Below are 12183 nucleotides of genomic sequence, written 5' to 3'. Positions count from 1 at the left end.
CATAAACCTTAAATACTTCCTTTTGATAAGGAAGATAATAAGAAATACAATACACAGTAAAAACCATAGTTCTCATATTTGGTGGAATCAAATAGTAGAAATGGAAATAAATGAGAGAATCTAGAAAATGCCAAAACAGTACAGGAATTAGGTCTGAAAGTCAGATCTATATAATGTCATTCTCACTACCTCCTTAACCCTGAAGACTGCTTCAGATACATCAATCATACATTATCCAATTTTTGGTTGGAAAGCTCTATATATAAGTATCACAAAGTAGGAAAGTGGATAAGCAGGGAGAGGGGAAGTACAGAAAGTTTGGGGTAAAATGTGGGGATCTGAAGGAGATACAAAGAGGTATTTAGAATCAGAAGCTACATCCTATCACTTTCTTCCAAACACACTGATAACACCTATTGTACGTCAAGTCAAGGCACTGTATTTTCAGAGTTTATTTCTTTTGAAAGCATACACCTTACCATGTGGAATTGTGGTCTGGAAGGGACGACTTGGGCTTTTCAGGTTCCATAAGGTCAAGCTACCATCTGAATGGCTGCACATGAATTGTTTGCCCTCATGATGCCAGTCAATTGAATGGATAGCCTAATGAAATAGCAATTAAAAACAAGTAGAGGGTGAAAAAAGTTGATATGTTATAGCATTCTATATACCAAAGGAAAAATATTCTGAGATAAAATTATTATAGCAACAATACTTAAGAAACATACATAATTGTTCTGACCCAGATCATACTATCTTTGGCTTCAATCCTCTATAGGCTTATAGAAGACTATAAAAACTCATCTCCTGAGATAAAGAAAAGTTATGTACATTTCATAATATCATTATAGCCTAGAGCTTTTTGTTGTAAATTCTATGTCCTCCCTGTATCCTATATGATCCTTTGAAAAATTATTTATATAGAAGTAAAAGCAAGGTTATCAGAAGATAATTTCTGGAAAGGTAGAGGCTTACTTCCACTTAAAGTCGCCAATTTAAATAACAATTTACACTAAGAGCTACCAGCTGAGGGCTTACTATGTGCCAGACCCCTTGGCAAAGTACCGATATTAACTACTACTTTTATAAAGCAGGTATTATTTTTTCCAATTTGCACATGGTGAAATAGGCCTACAGAAACTGATATATGTGCTCAGGTCACACAATTCAAAGCCAATGTCTATCTAACTACAAAACCCATATTCTCAATCATTTTACCATATTGCCCCTAACATATATTTTTAAATTAACTTGGCAATTTAGGGTTTAAGCAAGAAGATTCAAAACTTTTTTATAAGTGTACTCTGAAGATTTGAATTACATAAAAAAGTAATTATTCCATTTTCATATATTGTTTTATTCCCAGTGGTAGCACAGTGCCTTGCTTAAAGTAGATACTCAATATCTGTTGAATGAATAATTAATGTCATCACATATTTCCACACCTTGTATTCTTTCTAAATCATAAAGTTTATATAGCCTTTCAATAATGTGTTAATCACAATGAGAGAAGCCCTAGTAGACATAAAAGCTGAACAGATATATACAACATTACCCTTTACTTAAAGGAACTTTCAAAACTGCAAAATAGGGAAGACTGAAATAAATGAATATTAATTAATAATTGTTATTTTTTGGAACTTCTAACATTTAGTTTATATATATATATATATATGATATACTAACCTAAGATATGTGTTTAAAACTATTATTTGTTTTCTAAATAAGAAGTATTATTAGAGTTACAGATAATTGATGGCTAGAGTAATCATTAGACATATCATAAAGGATGTAGGATATGAGCTGTATCTCAAGATAAGTAAGATTTAATTAAATGAAACAGATAACATGAAACCCTGGGCTTATGTTTTCTCTCACTCTGGTCTTTATTACTAGGTAAAGACTTTTTTTTTTTTTTTTTTTTTTTTGCCAGGGTTCAGTAGAGACAGAAAGAAAACACTTGTCATCTTCTTATTTGCTTATTCTCACTTTTGTAGGTGGCTCAAGGGAAATGCCATTTCAGGCTTTTCTATGTGTTAACTTGATGAACCTCAGTCAATTTAAAGTTCTCTCAGACTGCTTTGCTATGAATGGTGTGGGCATAGAGTCTCCAGCCCTAACCCTTCTTCCTATCTTACTGAATTTCTACCTACTAGAGAAGACAAATAGAAAAATAACAGCTACAACAAAAAAGCAAAATAAGTACCATAAAAGAAGTATACTTATTGTACAAAAGAGTAAGCGTATAAAACCAACTGTTATTAGAGAGTGTCAGAGTATTACTGAAGAGCTGGCATTTGAATAGATTTAATGGATAACCATCCAATTCTTTTAGTTTCATTATACCTTACCCCTTTCTTAAAAAACAACTTTAAGGGTTTACTAAAAAAAAAACACAAATACAACTAATTCAAGAAGAATTTTAAAAGATAGAAAACAAAATATGGAAGATAAAACACTAGCTGGTTTGGTCAACTCAGCGGCTGTGATGGAGGTTCTCCAAAACAAAAAAGAGAAAGGAAACCTAAAAAGCTGGGTACCAATATGAAAAAAGGAAAAACAGCATCTAGTGAAGGAATTAAAAGGCTATCCTCATATCAAACTCTGAGAGTTTTCTCTGTGAGAGATTATTTAGAAATATTAATGTAATAAAATAAAACTTTCACAGCTAATATGTGAATTCATGTAGTTATTTACATGAAAATTATCTTGGATTTACAAAACAAAACTTTCTTTCTTTTTTTTTTCAAAGATTTTATTTATTTATTTGACACAGAGAGAGAGAGAGAGAGAGGAATCACAAGTAGGCAGAGTGGCAGGGAGCAGCAGAGGGAGAAGCAGGCTCCCCGCCGAGCAAGGAGCCCGATGTGGGACTTGATCCCAGGACCCTGGGATCATGACCTGAGCCGAAGGCAGATGCTTAACGACTGAGCCACCCAGGCGCCCCAAAACAAAACTTTCAATTCACCCATGGCTATTCAAGGTGCTACTCTGGTAGTTGAAATAGTTTTACAGTGGCTACAGTTTAATAGGATTTTGATACACAAAAGAGGAAAGAAGGGAGTTTATGGTGAGGAATTAGCTTGAGCAAAGGCTTGAAGGTAGGAAATAAATAATACGTTTAGGAGATAGTAATATGTCTGAAGTGTGAGGAGTGTATAGAAGGATACACTGCATTAAACTAAAGGGAAAAATAACATCAGGGCCTTGAATCTCATGTAAAGTAATAAAGCCTTTGTATTGTTGATAATTGGGAGCCATTCAAAGGTTCTGAGGTAGAGAATTACATGACCTATGGCTTAAAATGATAATCTTATTAGTGAAAGATATACTGCAAAGGTAAGATATCAGAGGAAAAGCAATTAGTTAAAAGGCTACCATAGTGTTTTAGGAAAAACATAACAACCTAGACTAGACAATTGAATGTGGGAATGAAAAAAGAAGAAATGAATGAGAGACAACATAAAAACAGAATTAAGAGACTATAAAACTGATAGCATATGATATACAGAGAAGAAAGGATCAAATATGACTCTGAGGGTTACAAACAAATAAATAATCAAAATTTAAAAACTGAAAAAGAGAACACAGAACAAGGTTTAGGTCTTGAAGCGTAAATTCGGTGCCAATGAGATATTTATCTGGGCTTATGCAACAGATTTTTAGATACACAGATCAAGAGGTCAGGAGAAAGGTAAAGGTGAGAGATCCAAGGATTTTAAATTTATTAGAATAAAATTAATATTTGAAATGATGGGAGAAGATATAAATGTAAACTGGAGGTGAAATGAAGAGGGTGAAGACATAAAATCCTGAAGAGTATCTATAATTTAAAGGAAAGTAAGGAAAGAATCAGTGATAGAGAAAGGAAGGGTGAAAAATGAGGTAGAAAGACAAAAACAAGGGAAGAAACCATTTTAGGAAGGAGGGGCTGATGTAAAGACACAGGTTTAATGAGGAACTTAAAAGACTTTGAAGGGATCACTATGTATAGTAATCAAGAGATCTTTGATAACTTAATAGAAACCACTTCATAATAGTATTAAGAATTATTTCTAAATATCAGAGGTAAAGTGCTAAGGAAAGTTTTCAATGTTTGGCAGTAAAATAATGTATATAACTATCTCCATTAAAATGATAGGATATATAACTATGCATCAAAGTAAATAGATTATATGCATATATACATGTATAAGTCAATATTTAAAATTATTTCTAGGTATAAAGTAGATATAGTGTAGTACTCGACTTAAACATTGCTAATGCTTATTTAAACACTTCATTGCAAAATTATTTTTGCTCACTTTTTAAGATTAGAAGTCTTTCTTCTACAATGTTTTAGGTTAAAAAAACCTCTGGATTTCCTTTTTAGATGACCTTCTCTATTTCCAACTGGCTAAATACTCAGATAATATTTGTACTCTTATCTAACTACTAGTTTTGAGAGAGCTAATATCATCTTTGTACTTTGTATATTTAATAAAAGAAAAATCTAGCTTAGCTTCCCAGGACCTTCTTTCCTTATGATTCAAGATGCCCTAGAAGTTCATCACAAAGAGCATAATTTTAAGACATCACCTGCCAGACAGTATTTTTCACCAATGACCAAATTACCCAGTTGCTATATCATTTACCCCTGAACTCTTTGTCACTACGAGAAGTATCTTATATATACCATAAAATCTTAGTTTGCCAGAACTATTAAGAAATGAATTGGGGGTGTGTATAGCTATGAGATACCCAAAGCCATATATCTTTAAGCACCAAAACTAAAAAATTCAACTGTTATGAGGGGATGGGAGGTAGCACACAAAGAAATGTGTTGTTTTTTAAAAATTTTTTCTTTCTATTTATATCAGTGTTGCCTTAAATTCTGCATTCTTCTCATGTAAGTGCAGGTGATACCAGATAATGATTATTGACTGTATTTTCTTCCTATCTCTCCCTACTCCACCATTTTTAAAATTGAATTTAGAGCTTACATGATCACCTTTATTCCCAAAACTATAAGAGGTAATTACCCTTTTTCACTTTTTGCCCCAGGCTATCTTCACATTAACTTCTTCTGAAGGGGGATATCCTTAATGGCCTAGAATCAACCTTGGAACAACTAAAGTAAAAACCTAACCAAATCTCAACTATGTACAATAAAACTCACTTTAAGATCTTACCCTTATTATTAAGTAGTACTATTTACAAAATCAATCTTTATTCTGAGATAAGGCCTTTCAAACTGACCTTTTAAATTTTCTGCCACAGAAAAAGAATTTTCTAAGAAAGGTGTGAATAATGTTTTAGAGATCTTAAGGATAATGAGGCAAGACATAATAACCATGTAACCTAATGGAAGGAAAAGGATAAGTAATAAGCACCAATGTATATTAAGATGCCAGAAAGGGCCCCAAAATAGTCAATCAAGGCAGAATTCTCATTCAGGAGAATGATCCAGAGTTGGAACTTGGGCAAATGCCAACACGAAGTATGAGACACTGGGTCAGACCCAGTTACTCAATGATAAAAGTATTGGTAATATACAAAGCTTACAAGTAGAAAACAGGCACAAAGTCATAATACTCTTTTCAAATATTTCAGTAGAAGTCACTTACCTCATCATAATAAACTCTTAGTTCTGCTCTTTTAGATTTCAAGTCCCAGAATACTACAGTACCATTTTCATAACCTATCAGCAGCTGGAAAACATTAGAATAATCATTTTTATAATTCTAACAATTTTAACTTGCTCCGAATAAAGTTTAATGTTAATACAATAAAGTAAAATCATATCACATATTATAATTTTACTTAGAATGCCAATTTTTCCAGAACGTGAATATAGATTTCCTACATTTTAAAAAAATGGCAAATAAACTCTACTTCAATAAATATTTACCAGTGAAATCATCCTCACTCCCAATTTCCAAGAGAAATTGAGGAAACATGTATATATATATGAATGCAAAAATAAATAAGAAAAATTGGAACAAAAGAAAAATGGGATAGAAAATGAAGATGAAATAAAGGATGAAATGGGATAAGTTTAATAACCAATGTATATGCAATTCAGTCCTATGCACTTAAAAAGTATGGCCACAAATTTGGCTTCTAATTTCTTTATATCAAGTCCTATTTTCTCTTTGACTTATGTCCATATTTTAAACTGGTGATTTATGAACCCTCAGAAGTTCACAAGTTATTCTAGAGATTCACATCATTAAAAATGGTCGATATTTATAAATCAATAAATAAGACAATAAAATACATGGTTTCATTTTAAAATAGAAGTATTTGAGAGCAGATAATGATTAATAGATGATCATATTCAAGACTCAGTGAAATACTGCTAGCCATGCTGACGATTTTTATATCATATAATTCTGACTTATTATTTGTAGTTATATTTTGTTAAATTTACTCTATCATTAGTTTAAAAAAACAGAAAGGATAAAAAGAGGCCAGTGTTCAAATAATGATAATATTGCCCATGAATCTGCTTTCAGATGATTTTCTTGAAATCCATTAGTAGTATTTCTCTGATGAAAATTCTTATACTGTGCATAAAAATGTTTCAATAATTCCAAAACACTAGTGGTAAAAATAGAAAATAGAGTGGTGGTTATAAGCTACTCCTATACAGCATCCTGAGACCTAATCACTTACCTCAACATTTTATAACAGGACACAAAAAAATGACAAAACTAAATGAGCTAGTTTTAACAGGAAATTTAAAAATTTCAACAGGTCATGAAATCAATGTATATTTTTGAAGCTATAACATATTTAAGGATTTTATTTTTATTATTTTTTATCTTTATTTTTTAACTGAAAAATTTTTTGAGTATAGTTGATCCAGAATGCTATATTAGTTTCAGGTGTACAACATAGTGATTCAACTCTTATGTTATTCTATGCTCACCACAAGTGTAGCCACCATCTGTCACCATACAACTTTATTATAGTATCATTGACTATATTCCCTATGTTGTGTCTTTTATTCCTGGGACTTACTCATTCCATAACTGGAAGCCTGTATCTCCCACTCCCCATCACCCATTTTGCCCATTCCCTACCCCTTTCCCCTCTGGCAACCATCAATTGTTCTCTGTACTTATAGATTCTGTTTTTTGTTTATTCATTTGGTTTTTTTAGATTCCATTATGAAAATAATCATATTTGTCTTTCCTAATCTGATTTATTTCACTTAGCATAATACCTACTGGTCTATCCGTGTTGTCACAAATGTAACAATCTCCTTTTTTTATGACTGCATAATGTTCCATTGTGTATATACACCACATCTTCCTTATCCTTTTGTCTATTGATGGACACTTAGGTTGCTTCAATATCTTGGCTATTGTCAATAATACTGCAATAAACATAGGGGTGCATATATCTTTTTGAATTAGTGTTTTTGTGGGGGTTTTTTTTTGGTAAATACCCAGTGGTGGAATTATTGAATCATATGGTATTTCTATTTTTAATTTTCAATGGCAACCTACTGAATGGGAGAAGATATTTGCAAAAGATATATCTGATAAGGGGCTAATATCCAAAATATATAAAGAACTTATACAACTCAACACCAAAAAACAATCTGATAAGGGGTGCCTGGGTGGCTCAGTTGGTTAAGTGTCTGCCTTTGGCTCAGGTCATGATCTTAGGGTCTTGGGGTCGAGCCCCACATCAGGTTCCCTGCTCAGCGGAGTGTCTGCTTCTCCCTCTCCCTTTGCCCCTTCCCACTGCACATGCTCTCTCTCTCAAATAAATATATTTTTTTAAAAAGCACAATAATTTGGGGGTGGAGTCTTTTGGGTTTTCCACTTAAAGCATCATGTCATCTGCAAAGAGAGAGAGTTTGACTTCTTCTTTGCCAATTTGGATACCTTTTATTTCATTTTTGCAAATGACACTACAGACAAAGGGCTGATATCCAACATCTACAAAGAACTTCTCAAACTCAACACCCAAAAAACAAATAATCAAGTCAAAAAGTGGGCAGAAGACATGAACAGACACTTCTCTAAGAAGACACACAAATACTAACAGACACATGAAAAAATGTTCATCATCATTAGCCATCAGGGAAATACAAATCAAAACCACATTGAGATACCACCTTACACCAGTTAGAATGGCAAAAATTGACAAGGCAAGAAACAACAAATGTTGGAGAGGTTGTGGAGAAAGGGGAAGCCTCCTACACTGTTGGTGGAAATGCAAGCTGCTACAGCCACTTTGGAAAACAGTGTGGAGGTGCCTCAAAAAATTAAAAATAGAGCCACCCTATGACCCAGCAATTGCACTACTGGGTATTTAGCCCAAAAACACAGATGTAGTGAAAAGAAGGGCGATATGCACCCCAATGTTCATAGCAGCAATGTCCACAATAGCTAAACTGTGGAAAGAGCCGAGATGCCCTTCAGCAGATGAATGGATAAAGAAGATGTGGTCCATATAAACAATGGAATATTACTCAGCCATCAGAAAGGATGAATACCCAACTTTTACATCAACATGGTTGGGACTGGAGGAGATTATGCTAAGTGAAATAAGTCAAGCCGAGAAAGTCAATTATCATATGGTTTCACTTATTTGTGGAACATAAGGAATAGCATGGAGCACATTAGGAGAAGGAAGGGAAAAATGAAGGGGGAGAAATCGGAGGGGAAGATGACCCATGAGAGACTATGGACTCTGAGAAACAAACTGAGTGTTTTAGAGGGGAGGGGGATGGGGGGATGGGTTAGCCCGGTGATGGGTATTAAGGAGGGCACATATTGCATGGAGCACTGAGTGTTATACACAAATCATGAATCATGGAACATTACATCAAAAACTAATGATGTACTGTATGGTGACTAACAAAATAAAAAAAGAATTAAATATAAATTTAAAAAGCACAATAATCTGATTAAAAATGGGCAGAGGAGGGCGCCTGGGTGGCTCAGTTGGTTAAGCGACTGCCTTCGGCTCAGGTCATGATCCTGGAGTCCCTGGGTCGAGTCCCGTGTCAGGCTCCCTGCTTGGCAGGGAGCCTGCTTCTGCCTCTGACCCTCCCCCCTCTCATGTGCTCTCTCTCTCTCTCAAATAAATAAATAAAAAAAAATCTTTAAAAAAAAATTAAAAAAAAAAAATGGGCAGAGGACCTAAATAGACATTTTCCCAAAAAAGACATACAGATGGCCAGCAGACACATGATAAGGTACACAACATCACTAATCACCAGGGAAATGCAAATCAAAACCACAATAAGATATCACCTTACACCTGTCAGAATGGCTAAAATAAAAAAGAAAGTTTTCATTATTAAATCACATATAATAAATTTGAAAATTGATTTGACAAAAACATTGAGCTTCTTTACATACTAAATTAAATGGCATAATGACTTGCTAAATTCAAAAAGTCAAAATTAAGTGTAAACTTCAAAAATATTTGTTAAAATAAAATAAAATAAAATTTATATAACATCATAAATACTGTACTATTATGCATTTTAACTTCAAGTCAGCTCTTTTTTACATACTAGAGAAAATGATGTATCATTAAACCAATTCCTATGGAATCCAGGGAAAGATTTGTAAGTCTAAAAAGTTTGCTAAGTTTCACTTAGCAAGAGAATGAATAATATGACCTTTCAAAATTTGAGCCCTAAGATGTAATGAAATAAAAATCTAAAATCCTATTATATTTTTTCATAGAAACATCTGAAAGATATTAGTTGTTTTGTTTATAAAACATTACTAGCAATAACCACAGTAAATAACAAAATATAAACTACCTAACCTCAAAATGTCATACATTATTGAGATAACTATACAATATTATGATATAGGAAGTATGAAAAAATATTAGAATCACTTAGAGAATTGAGAAAGAAAAAAGAAGCTCCTGATATCCAGGAGACATCTGACAAGGTCACTCTGTGACCATGATTAAGACAAAAACAAGATCACTCTGCAATCATGTCTGACCACACCAAAACATGGGTATCACCTAGGTCACAAAAATATATTACATATATTTTTACATAATTATATATTATACTCTTATATAATATATATATAATTTCAAAAAATTATCTCTCACAATAGAATTCAAGTATTGTGAAGGCAAAGAAGTAAGGTGACTTCCTAATTACTATATCATCAGGACCTGGAACAGTATCTGAAGAAAATAGGTATCTGATAAATATCTGTGAAATTAATTATTAAATACCACAAAATCAAAATCACAGATACTATATTCCCTAAAATCTATGAAGTAATATTTGAAGTCATTAACAAAAATATTTTGGGAAATAAAAAATATACTTCAAAGTAATTATGGTCAAAGAAGAAATTATAAGGAAAAGTATGAAACAGAACTGAACAAGAATGCCTTATATTAAAACTTCAAGAGGGATCCTGCTGACTACGCATGCTTTGGGCCCCTGGGTGGCTCAGTTGGTTAAGCGACTGCCTTCGGCTCAGGTCATGATCCTGGAGTCCCGGGATCGAGTCCCGCATCGGGCTCCCTGCTCGGCAGGGAGTCTGCTTCTCCCTCTGACCCTCCTCCCTTTCCTGCTCTCTGTATCTCATTCTCTGTCTCAAATAAATAAATAAAATCTTAAAAAAAAAAAAAACTTCAAGAGGGAAATTTATTATTTTATAAATGCATACGAAAAGAAGAAAAATTTTTTAAAATAAATTTCTTTTATCAGGAGTAGGTGTTTTTTAATAAATATGTTTGTTGAATACATAGAGAAAAGCACACAAATTATAGATGTCTTTAATGAATTATGAAGTTGAATATACCTGTGAAACTACTACCTGGGTCAAAAAATATAATAGAAAAACAAGAAATAGAAAAAAAAATACAAGATACACAGAAGCCTATTTCATACCCTTAACCAATCAACATTCCCATCTTCTTTTTATCCTCTTTTCTAAAAGTAACTACAGCCTTCTAACTATAGGTTATTGGTATCTGTTTTTGAATTTTATATGAGTGGAATTATACATTTATCCTTTTATACAATTATCCTTTTCTGTCCTGCTCCTATTTCTAAACATGATATTTATAGCAGGAATTCATTCACTTTTATTATTGTAATAATATTTCATTGTTTGGGTATGACAATACCACAATTTATTCATTTTACAGGTGATATAATAACATTACTATGAACAAATTTGTATATGTCTTCTAGAGAATATATATATGAGTTTCTGTCAGGTATATACTGATTCATGGAGTAAGGGTATGTTTAACTTTAATAAATAACTGCCAAGCAGTTTTCCAAAGTGGTTGTACCAATTTTGATTTCCATAAGCTGCATATCAAAGCTCCAATTCCTTTTCATCTTTTTTTAATAACTAATATTGTTAATGGCTGTACAGTGTTAAATAGGAGTATGATAGGCATCTTTGTCTCATTTCAGAATGCAGGAGTAAAGCTAATTAATTCATCATTAAGGAGGATATTTTCATAGTTCTGGGTAAATAAAGTTCAGATTAACAAAGTTCCTTTCTTTTAGTGTAACAAATTTTTATCACAAAGGGAAGTTGATTTTTATCAAATACTTTTCTATCTTTTTATTGTCATATACTTTTTTCTCCATATTTGTAAATATGAAAATTCCATTGATTTTTTAAAATTTTTATTTAAATTCAAATAAAATTTAAATTTAAATTGCATACAGTGCAATATTGGTTTTGGGAGTAGAATTCAGTGATCCATCACTTACATACAATATCTAGTGCTCATCATAACAAGTGCCTTCCTTAATAGCTATCATCCATCTAGCCTATCTCCCCACACCACCTCCCTCTATCAACCCTCAGTTTATTCTCTATTGTTAAGAGTCTCTTATGGTTTCTTTCACTCTCTCTCTTTAATTATTAAATACCTCTCTCTCTTTTGTTTGTTGGGAGATTTTTTTTTATTACTGATTTAATTTCTTTGCTTGCTATCCATCTGTTCAAATTTTCTACTTCTTCATGTTTCAGTTTTGGTAGTTTGTATGTTTCTAGGAATTTATCCATTTCTGTATGTTTCTAGGAATTTATCCGTTTCTTCCAGATTGCCCAATTTGTTGACATATAATTTTTCATAATATTCTCTTGTAATTGTATTTCTGTGGTGTTGTTTGTGATTTCTCCTCTTTCATTGGTGATTTTACTTATTTGGGTCCTTTCTCTTTTC

The 12183-nt window shown here is 32.6% G+C and overlaps 1 protein-coding gene across 1 annotated transcript in view; it reads right to left on the bottom strand.

Moving 5' to 3' along the window:
* Positions 1 to 12183, bottom strand: part of STXBP5L (syntaxin binding protein 5L) — a 419146-nt gene that overhangs the window by 205569 nt on the left and 201394 nt on the right. The window contains exons 8-9 of the mRNA XM_021692509.1: positions 5607 to 5690; positions 480 to 603 (exon numbers count right to left, since the gene is read on the bottom strand). Coding sequence (XP_021548184.1) covers positions 480 to 603; positions 5607 to 5690 — 208 coding nt within the window. The remainder of the gene's footprint in view (positions 1 to 479; positions 604 to 5606; positions 5691 to 12183) is intronic.

Source organism: Neomonachus schauinslandi, chromosome 1 (assembly GCF_002201575.2).
Source record: "Neomonachus schauinslandi chromosome 1, ASM220157v2, whole genome shotgun sequence".
NCBI lineage: Eukaryota > Metazoa > Chordata > Mammalia > Carnivora > Phocidae > Neomonachus > Neomonachus schauinslandi.
Note: the sequence above shows the minus strand (reverse complement) of the source record. Positions and strands in the feature narration are given on the sequence as shown.